General features: G+C 49.5%; 1 protein-coding gene across 1 annotated transcript; it reads left to right on the top strand.

The window, feature by feature from the left end:
* Positions 1–6,155: 6,155 nt before the first annotated feature.
* Positions 6,156–10,439, top strand: JAGN1 (jagunal homolog 1). The gene is made up of 2 exons (XM_084766730.1): positions 6,156–6,397; positions 9,564–10,439. The coding sequence occupies exons 1-2, from the start codon at positions 6,309–6,311 to the stop codon at positions 10,024–10,026; spliced, it is 552 nt and encodes a 183-aa protein (XP_084622856.1). The 5' UTR covers positions 6,156–6,308; the 3' UTR covers positions 10,027–10,439.
* Positions 10,440–13,140: the final 2,701 nt, after the last annotated feature.

Raw genomic sequence — 13,140 nt, 5'->3', positions numbered from 1 at the left:
GATGCTGTGTGTGTGTGTATGTGTGTGTGCGCACTAGGAACTGAACTTGAGTCCTCTGCAGGATCAGCAAATGCTGGTAATCACTGCTTGCTCTCTCTCTCTCTCTCTCTCTCTCTCTCTCTCTCTCTCTCTCTCTCTCTCTCTCCCTCCCTCCCTCCCTTCCTCCCTCCCCCTCTCTCCCCGTGTGTGTGTGTGTGTGTGTGTGTGTGTGTGTGTGTGTGTGTGTATGTGTTTATGTGGGCATGTATGTGGGCATGTGTGCCATGGAGCATGTGTGGAGGTCAGAGGACAGTTTTCAGGAGTTGGCTCTCTCCTTCCACTGTGTGGATTCTAGGGATTGAACCCAGGTTACCAAGCTTGGCAGCATGTGCCTGTTCCTCCTGGGCTTCCTCCCAATAAACTTTGAAAATGTCTTACTTACCCCTGGCATCTTTGTTCTCAAAGGGAAGGACAGAGCTCCAGATACAGTTAGTGCAAATCGACCTTTTATTACCAGTCTTTGGGAAGAGGGGTGTTTTGAGACAGGGTTTCACTTTGTAGTCTTGACTGTCTTGGAACTCACTTTGTAGACCAGGCTGGCCTCGAACTCACAAAGATCTGCCTGCCTCTGCTTCCTGTATGCTGGGACTTAAGGTGTGTGCCACCACACCTGCCTAAGATAAATGCATCAGAAACGGCTAACACATCCACATGCACAGATGATTGGGAAGCTGGTTCAAACCTTAAGATGGCAAAGGGTGTGTTGATGCAACATAAAGACAAATGTGCAGTTTTTCTCTGTCCAAGGGAGGACTCACCCACCCTCACGGTATGGCATTGTTTAGAGCTAAGCCAATCTCTGGAAGAGGCAGCGTTCATTCATTGAGCACTTCCAGTGTGTTACCGTAGGGGCTGGTAATAATTCAGAAAGCAAGACAGCTTTAGCCCACACCCGTACTAGACAGAGAACTTGAGCAAATAATCAAATAAGCAACTGGAGCCGGGAGTGGCGATGTGCACCTTTCACTCTCATCCCCTGAGGCACACAGAGAGAGATCCTGCCTCAGCAGAGGTTTTTGTTTGTTGTTTCATTCTAACAATCATATTCTGGGAAGAAGAGAAAACAAACCAATGTAGTTGGGTGTGGTAGCTCAGGCCTGGCATCCCAGCACTTGGGAGGCAGAGGCAAGACAGTTGCTTAGAGTTTAAGGTCCTTTCTCGGCTGCCTCCTGAGTTGCAGGCTGGCATGGACTATAGAGTGAGACCTTGACTTTCAAAAATGCAGGGCCATCAGCCTGGCTCAGTGAGTACTTACAAGTGGGATGACCTGAGTTCAGTCATCGGGATGTTCACAATAGGAAGAACTGATTTCCCTGCATCATCTTCTGACCTTCACCCAAGCCCTGAGTGTGTATACCACACAAACTAAATAAATTAGTATAAGAGCTAAAAACAAAACAAAACAAAAAAAGGCCACAAACAACAGAGCCAATGGAGTTGATGTGGTGTGATAACAAATGAGCCAGAGAGGCGTAAGAGCTAAATTCCAGCAGGTGAGAAGCTAATCTTCTACCTGAGGGGAAGAGGAGAAGATAGTGCTATCAGAGCATAAAGAAAGCCACATAGCGTTGTTATCCCCTCACTTGGGGTGGGGGGGTGGGGGGGGGAGGCAGGAGGATCAGGAGTTCAAGGTCAACTCATCTACACAGTGAGTGAGTTCAGGGCTAACCTGGGTTATATGCGATGAGAGAGAGAGAGAGAGAGAGAGAGAGAGAGAGAAAGTCATGAAGGCAATTCACTGATGTGCCTGGATGGACAGCCTAGATTGTTCAAAGCAGCAAAATGTGTGTGTGTGAGAGAGAGAGAGAGAGAGAGAGAGAGAGAGAGAGAGAGAGAGAGAGAGAGAGAGAGAGAGATGTGGTGCAACATTTTTGAGATTGGAACACAAATAGTGCAACCCTCAGGCCAACAGCAGAGCCAGGAAAAGTCCAAGCAAAGCAGTTCTGAGAGAAAGTTCTAGGGAAAGGGTCAGGCCCCTCCCGTACACATTCACGCCCCAAACATTTATTAAACATTCCATGTGTACTTGGTGTCTCTTGATACATAGGCCAGAGGATGACTCAAGGAGGCCGACACACTAAGCTTATCACGGGAGGCGAGGGGGGCGGGGCAAGGGGCGGGGCATAGGTACGGATGAGGGACAAGACACGCGACACAGAAAACCAGACCTACTGCAATGGACCACTGGCCTGAGGGGATTCTTCACGGTGCTTTGGGTGAAGATCCTTAGGGTCTCATTGACATTAACCTCTCAATGAACGCACCTTGAATGTTTACACCCTGTCAGGCATGCTGAGACACAGGGACACAGAGGAGTCGCTTGTGTAATTCACATTTGGGGGCAGGAAGCAACACCTGAGTAGGGCTCTCAAGCCATGCATTGTGTGAACATCTCTCAAGATACCTTGGAATAGAGAAACACTGTGGCTATGGCTCAAAACTGAAGGGGCAAAAATGGAATAGAAGCTTGAATGGGGCCCTTAATCCCAGCGCTTGGAAGGCAGAGTTCAGGGTTAGCCTGGTTGACATGGTGAGTTCTAGGACTGCCAGGAATATGTAGAGAGACCCTGTATCTCTTTTATTTATTTATTTTATTTATTTTTTTATTTTTTGTTTTTCCAGACAGGGTCTCTCTGTGTAGCTTTGGCTGTCCTGGACTCCCTTTGTAGACCAGGCTGGCTTCAAACTCACAGTGATCCACCTGCCTCTACCTCCCGAGTGCTGGGATTAAAGGCGTGCACCACCACCGCCCGGCGAGACCCTGTATCTCTATTAAAAAAAGAAAAGAAAAGAAAAAGAAAAGAAAAGGAAAGGAGGAAGGAAGAAAGAAAAGAAAAAAAAAAGAGGCTTGACAGGGGCTGGAGAGATGTTCACAGTTAGAGCCCTGTTGCTTTGCAGAAGACTAGCACCCACACGGCGGTTGACAGCCGTCTGTAATGTCAGTTCCAGTGGATCTGGTTCTGTCTTCTGGCCTCTTTGGCCACCAAGCACCCACATGGTGTGCATACATATGTGCATGCAAAACACTTATAAAATAAACAAGTCATTAAAAAAAAAACCTTTTATTGATTCTGCGAATTTCACATCATGCACCCCAGTCCACCTCATCTCCCCTTCACCCTTGCAACCTTCCCCCAAAATAGAACACACACACACACACACACACACACACACACAACAACAACAACAACAACAACAAAAACAAAGCATAGAAAACATCACGTCGTGGAAGCTGTAGTGTGTCCCACAGTGTATCCCTCTGTCTGCACATCTTCATTTGCAGACGCTCTTTGCAATGAGTCATTGGTCTGGTTCAAGGTCTCTGGCTTCTGTGACACCATCAATAATGGGTCCACATTGGGAGCCCTCCTGGTCATCCCGTTGTTTCCCTGTGTCATGGAGATCCTGCAGCTTAGGAACAGCAGAACCAGCCCGTTCAAGGTCTGTCCCAACTGTTCACATACTCAGACTTTGGGCTGGGCCAATTCAGAGCCCTGGATCTGGGTCTGGGTGGTAGGCAAGCTGATTAGCCCACAGGCTCTCCCGGGTGAGCTATCCAGCACTGCGCTGCCTAGGCCACCCAGTGCCACCATTGGCAGGAGGCGGAGTCAGCTCTCCTGCTCTCATATCCTCAGGGCCTGCTCACCTGCACCCACACCTCCAGAGCCAGCTCCACTGTGCTGCCCAGCCAAGGTTCGAGGCCCACTCTCCCAAGTCCTGCAACCTATATGAGGGGCTGGAAAGGCTCTTTAGTTCTCACACTCTGGGGCTGGCTCTCCCCATGAGGGCCACAGCCCCACTGTATTTCTCAGGTGAGGTGCAGGGTCAGCTCTTCTGAGTTCTTCAGCTGGAAAAGGACAAAGCCATCTCACCAGCTCTTCCCACTGCCTCAGGTGGCAAAGTGAGGGGGATGAGGGAACCGCCGCCCCCCTCCCCGCCTCCCGCCCTGGCAAGGCCACCTCAAGGCAGAGGAGTAGTGGGGTCGGCTTTTCAATGCTCTTGTCCCCTGCCAGCTCACCCTCTTCACCACCCCCAGCTCTACTTTCTGTGCTGCCCAGGTAAGGTGCAGGGTTTGTCAGCCTGAGGGCTGCAGCCAGTGAGGGGCAGGGATAGCTCATCCGATCTCATGACCCCAGGGCCAGTTCTGCCAACTGCCTGCTGGGGGTGGTGAGGGTCTGGGGGTTTGGGAGTCACCCCCACACTCATGCCACCTCACAGCAGATGGGTGGCGGGGGCCATCTCTCCCTCACTCTGCCCTGGGGGCTGGCTCACTCGCTTCCCCTCGACCACGGCCAGCACAACTCAGCTGCCCAGGCAAGGTGCAGCGCCTGCAGCTCATGAGCCTGTGGGCAGGCTCTCCTGACTTCAGGGCTGCCTCGCCCACACCCCTGCTACCAGGACCAGTTGCATGGGGCTGTCTAGGAGAGGTGGTGCAGAGCCAGCTCTCCAGAGCTCATCCAGTGAGGGGTGGGGCCAGTTATGCACAGCTCTGGGACAGCCCCGTTTTCTCTAGTGGTAATATGAGCCATGGATATGTACACCAGCCCTGGCGCTTCACAGACATGGCCCTCAGTGGCAGCTCAGGCCGGACCCGCCCCATGGTCCCAGGTGACAGGGCTGGCCAGTCGCAACAGCCTACACCTCTCCACCCTCACGGCTCCACTTCCTTCTCTCTTCATAATACTCAAGCGCCCCGCTTCTCTTTCTCTCCCAGCTGACTACATTGGGGTGGCTCCTGCTGCAGGCTGGCCACTTGGTTGGCAGGCCCCCCGGGTTGCATCCTCCATCCGTGCTGCGTAGCATGGTGCCAACTCACTGTGTTGCCTAGGCTGACCTCAAACCCATGCTTCGGCTTCCCAGGTGCTGTGAATGCAGGCATGCCCTACCATGCCAGCACAGCCATTTGTGTGCCTTAAAAAAATTTTTTTGCGGGGGGGGGGGGGGGGTTTCGACACACGGTTTCTCTGTGTAGCCTTGACTGTCCTGGACTCACTCTGTAGACCAGGCTGGCCTCGAACTCACAGCAGCCCATCTGCCTCCCCAGTGCTGGGATTAAAGGAGTGAGCCACCACCACCTGGCCACCTTTAAATTTTTTAATTAAAGCCGGGTGTGGTGGCACACGCCTTTAATCCCAGCACTCAGGAGGCAGAGGCAGGCGGATCGCTGTGAGTTTGAGGCCAGCCTGGTCTACAAAGTAAGTCCAGGACAGCCAAGGCTACAAAGAGACCCTGTCTCAAAAAAAAATTCTGTGGCAGCACTCGGGAGGCAGAGGCGGGCGGATCGCTGTGAGTTCGAGGCTAGCCTGGTCTACAAAGTAAGTCCAGGACAGCCAAGGCTACAAAGAGACCCTGTCTCGAAAAACAAAAACAAAAAACAAAAAAAAAAAAAAAAAAAAATTCTGTGCGCTGGAGAGTTGGCTCAGAGGTTAAGAACACTGGCTGTTCTTCCAAAGGTCCTGAGTTCAATTTCCAGCAACCACATGGTGTGGCTCATAACCATCTGTAATGGCATCTGATGCCCTCTTCGGGTATGCATGAAGCACTCGTGTACATAAAATACATAAATAAATAAATCTTCAAAAAAAAAAAAAGACTACGAGCCCAGTCTGAGGCACTGGAGACCATGTTACAAGAATAAAAACTTAGGGTTTGGAGAGATGGCTCTGATGGCTTAGCAGTTAAGAGCCCAGTAACATCCTATTTCCTCTTTTAGCCTCTTCGGGCACAAGAAACACATTCGGTACAAACATACATACATACATACATACATACATACATACATACATACATACATACATGCACACACACAGACAAACGAAGAGACAGACAGACATGAAAAGCATCCATACACTAAGAAGTACGCTTTAAAATGTTTTATAGTCAAATAAAATAAAAGTGCTAATTCTAGAATCGCTGTGAGTTTGAGGCTAGTTTGGCCTGCAAAGCGTGACCAGGACAGCCAAGACTACACAGAGAAATCCTGCCTCGAAAAAACAAACAGACAAACAAAAATTGCTAATTCTAGGGAGAGAGATAATTCTGCAATAGTCTGCTGAGAGAAGCAAGGCGGACCAGAAAGTCCAAGAACGCATGCGCAGAGAAACCACCGAGTCGGTCTTTCTGGGATAGAGAGGCCGGAAGTTCTCCTAGAGCTGCACGCAGGGTGGTTGAACCCCTTTAGAGTCTGCAGGGAAGGGTTTCGGTGAGGGCTAGGCTGGGTGGGTGAGCCAGAGGGTCGGCGTTAGCGGCTTGGGGTTCGGTTCTGCACGATGGCGTCTCGGGCAGGCCCGCGAGCGGCTGGCACCGACGGTAGCGACTTTCAGCACCGGGAGCGCGTCGCCATGCACTACCAGATGAGGTACGAGATGAGCCAGGAGGCCGTCCTCAGGAGGAGCCTACGGGCCCTGGGAAGCGATGCCAGCGGTCCTCACGGTGTCGACCCCCGGCCAGCTGTCGTGCGCCCGCCAGGCCCCCTCCTCCGGCGACTCGCCTTGTGCTTTGAGGGGATCTAGCCTGCACAGGCACATGGATCGATGCTGGCTCCTTTGGGTGGCCTTGGGAAAGTCATTTTTCTTTTTCAAATCGAGGTCCCATGGTATAGAGTTCAGGTTGGCCCCCAATGCACTTGGCCTGAAAACTACTAAACATTTTAAAGATTTTTTTAAGTGTGTGTGTGTGTGTGTGTGTGCGCGCGCGCTCAGGTACGCGAGCAAGTGCACACAGAATCCAGTAGAGGCTGCGCGCGCGCGCGTGTGTGCGTGCGTGTGTGTGTGTGTGTGTGTGTGTGTGTGTGTGTGTGTGTGTGAGAGAGAGAGAGAGAGAGAGAGAGAGAGAGAGAGAGAGCGCGCATCCAGGAGCAGCAAGTGCTCTTAACCACTGAGCCACCTCTCCAGCCCCCAAGCGGGATGTTTCTAATTGGAGTGTCAGTTCTCTCATCCTCAGAGGAAGAAAAAAAACTCATGCTTTTAGGTTTTGGTGAGGAATTAGCAAATCATTTACGTAAAGACGTACGATAAGAACTATCACATGGCAGCTGCTAAATTTTGGGGCTGATTGAGTGAGTGTGGTTGGTAAAAGGTATTCGTGTCCTGAGTTTTAGGAATATGTCTATATAAGGAGATCTTTCGTTCCTTTTTTTAAAGACTTTGTTTTTTTTAAGATTTATTTTTATTTATTACATACAGTATTCTGCCTGCATGTGTGCCTGCACACCAGAAGAGGACACCAGATCTCATTACAGATGGTTGTGAGCCACCATGTGGTTGCTGGAATTGAACTCAGGACCTCTGGAAGAGCAGACAGTGCTCTTAACCACTGAGCCGTCTCTCCAGCCCGAGATCTTTCTACATTTCTTTATTTGTTTGATCAATCCTTACCGGCCATCTATCCATCCTGTGTTGTGTTAGGCACTGGGGATATAACAGCACAGACCTGGTATTTGTTCTTGTTTTTTAAATCTTTTTTTTTTTTTTTTTTTGGTTTTTCGAGATAGGGTTTCTCTGTGTAGACCAGGCTGGCCTCGAACTCACAGCAATCCGCCTGCCTCTGCCTCCCGAGTGCTGGGATTAAAGGCGTGTGCTACCACGCCCGGCTGTTTTTTTAAATCTTAAGCACTAGGGGGAACAGGAACGTCAAGCACACAACGTTGTCTCTTCAGAGGGAGAGATGGACGTAACCTGTTTCCTGGTAACCGTTGCCATGTGTGGCTGAGACCATCCCATACCCTCTCCTAGATCCTTATCCTCAGTTTGTCATTCTGTAGACCCTTCTTCCTTCCTTTATTGCTTCCTCTAGATGGGGGGGGGTGTTCCGTGTAGCTCCTGGCTTTCCTGGAATTCACTCTGCAGGCCAGGCTGACCTAATACCCAGATCCGCCTGCCTCTGCTTCTCACGTGCTGGGATTAAAGGCGTGTGCCACCATCGCCTGTAGACCCTACCTTTGTGGAGGATGCCACATGTACTTTACAGAGAGTTTCAGTGCAGTCATGTGCTAAGCTTGATTGTGCACACCAGATTGAGAAAAGCTTCACCAAACCGTGCTGCGCTTAAATGTGCCTCAAATAAACTACTTGGGGTCAGGCTCTTGAAGTTTGAGCCAGCACCAGGTACTGAGTTGTGTTGAACCAAACTACCTTCTTGACTCCTGCAGATGCCCCCCCGCCCCCCCCCCAGACCCTCCCCCCCCACAGTGGCTCAGCTGTAAGAGTACTTGCTATTCTGGCAGATGACCTAAACTCAGTTGTCAGCACCCACATCAGGAGGCTCACCATTAACGCCCGGTGCCCTCCAATGGCACAGGCGTGCATGTGCGGCACACACAAATACATAAGATAAAATGTTAAAAAGAAAAAAGGAAAGGCCAAACAGGGTCCCGCCTTCAAGGAGCTTGAATGCCAGAGTGATTTTGTTTTTCTTTTCTTCTTACCTCCCACATCCCCTAAGATGAATTTATTGTTTCCTTAAATCCATTGAATTCTTCCAGCTGGTTCTTTGCCTCTTTCTGTACCGAAGGAGGACAAACTGTTCGGACCCTAATTTCTCAACTTCAGTGCCCTTCCTACTGGGGACCTCATAACCCAAGCTGTCCTTTTCACGCATACCTAGAGCAGGTACCTTGCTATGAAAAGGATACGCTAGAGACCCGCGAGGACTCAGACTAAGAGAGACATGCTTCCTTCACATGAAAACTAGCTGGGGAAACATGGGGAGCCTTGGTGCTGTGCCTTCCCCTCCTGGCCTTTGTTTCTGTGATGCTCAGAATTCTTGTCATGGCTTGGTGAGATGGTGTCTTGGTATGTGGTCCAGGCCAACCTCCAATTTGGAATCCTCCTGCCTCAGCCTCCCAGGTGCCGCTACTGTTCTTCAGTCTTGAAGTCTACTCATCATAGTCTTTGCAGCTGTCTGGTACTGCCTCTCCTGTGTCTCTTTGCCACTTGATTTCTTGAGACACAAATACATAAGTTCTTATGCCTTTGTGCTTGCATGTTTTTGCCTCTGCATAGAATGCCCACTTCCACGCATCTCAGAACCTCAGCTGAAATAGCTCTCTCTTCTAGAGAGCCTTCTCGTGTTCCATCTCGTACTCCTCCCTAGGATGTCTTGGATGTATAGATGTATATATATTGACTTAAGCTTTACACTTCATTTTCTTTTTTTTTTTTTTTTTAAGGTTTATTTATTTATTATGTATTCAATGTTGTGTCTGCATGTAACACCTGCAGGCCAGTATAGGGCATCCAATCCCATTATAGATGGTTGTGAGCCATCATGTGCTTGCTGGGAATTGAACTCAGGACCTCTGGAAGAGCAACCAGTGCTCTTAACCTCTGAGCCATCTCTCCAGCCCCCTACGCGCTGCTTTCTAACGACCTTTTTTCTCCTCCATCCCTTGTACCCAAGCATCTGTCAGAGGCTATGTCATTCTCATCTGTGTCCGTGTGTCCAGTGCACATGTCTGGAATGTTAGCTGGTGGTCAGAGCAATCTGAATGCAAATCGGTTCTCCCTTTGCTCTCTGCCTTACAGCGTGACGCTCAAGTATGAAATCAAGAAGCTGATCTACGTGCATCTGGTCATATGGCTGCTGTTGGTTGCCAAGATGAGCGTGGGCCACCTAAGGCTCTTGTCCCATGACCAGGTGGCCATGCCCTATCAGTGGGAATACCCGTATTTGCTGAGCATTGTGCCTTCCCTCTTGGGCCTTCTGTCCTTCCCTCGGAACAACATTAGCTACCTGGTGCTCTCCATGATCAGCATGGGGCTCTTCTCCATCGCTCCGCTCATTTATGGCAGCATGGAGATGTTCCCTGCAGCGCAGCAGCTGTACCGCCATGGCAAGGCCTACCGCTTCCTGTTTGGCTTTTCTGCCGTCTCCGTCATGTACCTGGTATTGGTTCTGGCAGTCCAAGTTCATGCTTGGCAGCTCTACTACAGCAAGAAACTCTTGGACTCCTGGTTCACCAGCACACAGGAGAAGAAACGGAAATGAAGCCTGCCCAGTAGGCTCTCTGAGAGGGTAAAACCTGAGTCCATAGACTGGGGCATCTGTGGTGTTGAGTTCTCTGTTACCATCTGCGGAGGTGACAAACTAGGATTTAATTTATTCTGGACTAGCTACAGCTGGGTGACCAGTGGCTGTGGAACACTCTAACTGGTTGAAATTGAGGCCCCGCCAGGCTTTGGTGTTTCCAGGCTGAGCTTTATCCTTGCCTTCTCTTGTTCATACTCCCTGTTTCCATTCATCACCTCTTCACCACCAATACTAAAAGAGATCTGGAACCAATCAGCACATGAAATTCCACTTCGATCTGTCCGTCCTGGAGCAGGCACATTTGGGAAGTGGCTCCCCCTACAGGCTGTTCTGGTTACTTCAAACCATTTTAATTAAACAACAACAAAGACTGTCTTGTGTCTTGTGTTTGAGATTTGATCGAATTTTATCGATCATGAACATCTATGCATGAAAAGAATAGATGTTTCAGCTGGGCGGTGGTGGCAAGTGGATCTCTGTGAGTTCGAGGCCAGCCTGGTCTATAATGCGAGTCCAGGACAGCCAAGGCTACACAGAGAAACCCTGCCTCGAAAAACAAAAAAACAAAAGAATAGATGTTTCCTGAGGGAATAGGACTGCCAGTGGAGAGGAGAGACAGTGTGAGGAGTCTAAGTCAGCTGCAGCTCTCTAGTTGTTTAGCAAGAACTATCCTGGGGTGGGGAGTGAGTGCTAGAGGAGAAGATCAGGGCTTAGAGAGGAGCCAGGCTCAGCTCTCAGCACACACGTGGTAGCTCACAGCCATTTGTGACGACTGCCCCAGCATTTGATGCCCTCTTGCCTCTGCAGGACCTGGGTAGGCCGCTCACACACAGAAGGTAAGATTTTGTTTTAAGTCATAGTCTCTCATTGTAGCCTTGGCTGTCCTGGAAACACTCTGTAGACCAGGCTGGCTTTGAACTCAGAGATCCATCCACCTGCCTCTGCTTCCTCAGTGCTGGGATTAAAGGCATGCACCAGCACTGCCTCTCTGCCCCCCCATATATATATATACATATACATATATGTGTGTGTGTGTGTGTGTGTATATATACACACACACACACACACACACACACACACACAAAATGGGACAGACATTTAATCTCCATCCATAAAGCGGTTCATTTGTCTTGGGTTATTTGGTCATTTCTGTGTCTAAAACTATAAATTATATCCAAAATAATTTTTAAGAATCTGCTTGTGGGGGCTGGAGAGATGGCTCAGTGGTTAAGAGCGCTGCCTGCTCTTCCAAAGGTCCTGAGTTCAATTCCTAGCAATCACGTGATGACTCACAACCATCTGTTGTGATCGGATGTGATCTGATACCCTCTTCCGGCCTACAGGTGTACACGCAGGCAGAATACTGTATACATAATAATAAATAAATTAATTTAAAAAAAGAATCTGCTTATGCTGAGTGGTGGCACACACCTTTAATCCCAACACTCAAGTTGCAGAGGCAAGCGGCTCTCTGTGAGTTCAGGACTAGCCTAGTCTACAGGATGATCCCAGGGCAGCCAGCGCACTACACAGAGAAAACCTGTCTTGAAAAACCAAGGGTGAAGATCTGCTTGTAAGACTATATTAGTTTCCCACTAACTGACAGAGAACCCAAGGCAAAGCAAGAAGAAAGGGAGTTCAGTCCTTTTTCTTGTAGCCTTCTGTCCGTGGTCCTTGGCCTCCTTGTTAGGGGCATGTGTAAAAGAAGCTGCTAACCCCAGGGAAGCCAGAAAAGGGACGAGATGAGATCACAGTATCGACACTAGGGCCATACCACCAGCCACACAGCCGCCACACAGCCCCACGTAAAGCTTCCTCCACATCCAGAAACGACATGGGTGGGCAGCCAGTACCCGGGCCTTTGGGAAAACCAAGGAGCATCCAGTCTTGGGGGAATGTGCAGTGAGCATAACACCTAATCATGTGAGAGATCCACAACTGTGATAAAGTTAGCAGTCACACCTCGAAGGATAACAGTAGTCAGGGCAGGAAAAGTGTGTGTCCCTGTGCACTGGACACTATTGTGCCCAGGTGATGCTCTCATATGTAACTGCAGAGATCTGGCCTCTCCAGCTGTAATTCTTCTGGAAATGTGTTGCTGTATGGTCTGCAGAACCTCTTCCTCCAGATGTCCCGCTGATCTTGTTTGTTTTGTTTTTCCAGACACGGTTTCTCTGTGTCACCCCGGCTGCCCTGGGACTCTGATCGTCCTGCCTCTGGGACTAAAAGTCATGTGCCACCATGGTCGGCTCCTGCTGACTATTTTGAATGTACCTTAATATTCTGCCTCAGGGCTATCACTGTTCCTAGGCCCCGGGTTGGCATGAGCACAGCTGGAGATCATTACCTACCCCCCTCAGGCTTTCATGTCTTTCCAAGGTTTCCAGAAGGTTCAGATCACAGGGTCTTCCTCCTTACCCCTCAGTGCTCCGTGTACACACTGACCAATCAGTGACCCTTCTATGGACCCCCGATAAGTGCCCTGTCTTCTCAGTTTGTTTTACTTAAAATTTTCTCAGGGGGGAGGTGGGGGGGGTTGGAGTGAGGTGGGGTTCTTGGTGGTAGAGTGTGGTAATAATACAACAGTAGAGTCCTGTCTAGCATGCACTAAGGTCCTAGGTTTGATTCCCAAGCATTAGGAAATAAAAGCAAACCTTTTCTACTCATAAATTCCTTTGTTAATCTTTAGGGTACCACTTATATGACAGTTCTGGAGTCTAACCATTCCCCAATACAAACAACAATTTAATTTGGTTGTTTTCACTTTACTCCTTTATTATTTTTTAATGAGACAACGTCTAACATAGCCCAGAATGACCTTAAACTGTGGAGCTGAGGATGACTTTGAACTCCTGATCCCCTGTCTCCACATCCTAAGTGCTGGGATTACAGGCATGTACCATCACGCCTGGCTTATATTGCTTTATTGATGGAGTGACTAGTTTGCATGTCTTCCTTTCCCTTGCTCAGTAGTGTTCACTTTGAGTCTGTTGAGTGAGTTAACGTGTCCTTTTGCAGACCAGAGTCTGTTTCACAGAGCGCAGACTGCACTGAAGCACATTGGAGGCTGTG

The sequence above is a fragment of the Acomys minous genome, assembly GCF_964271855.1.
Source record: "Acomys minous genome assembly, chromosome: 17".
Lineage (NCBI taxonomy): Eukaryota > Metazoa > Chordata > Mammalia > Rodentia > Muridae > Acomys > Acomys minous.
The sequence above is the reverse complement of the archived record's forward strand: the minus strand, read 5'-3'. Positions and strand labels throughout refer to the sequence as shown.

Excerpts from the sequence above, each read along its gene's own strand:
- JAGN1 (XM_084766730.1), top strand. The coding sequence starts at position 6,309 with ATGGCGTCTCGGGCAGGCCCGCGAGCGGCTGGCACCGACGGTAGCGAC. Across the intron at positions 6,398-9,563 it reads GCCATGCACTACCAGATGAG|CGTGACGCTCAAGTATGAAA; the intron begins GTACGAGATGAG and ends TCTGCCTTACAG.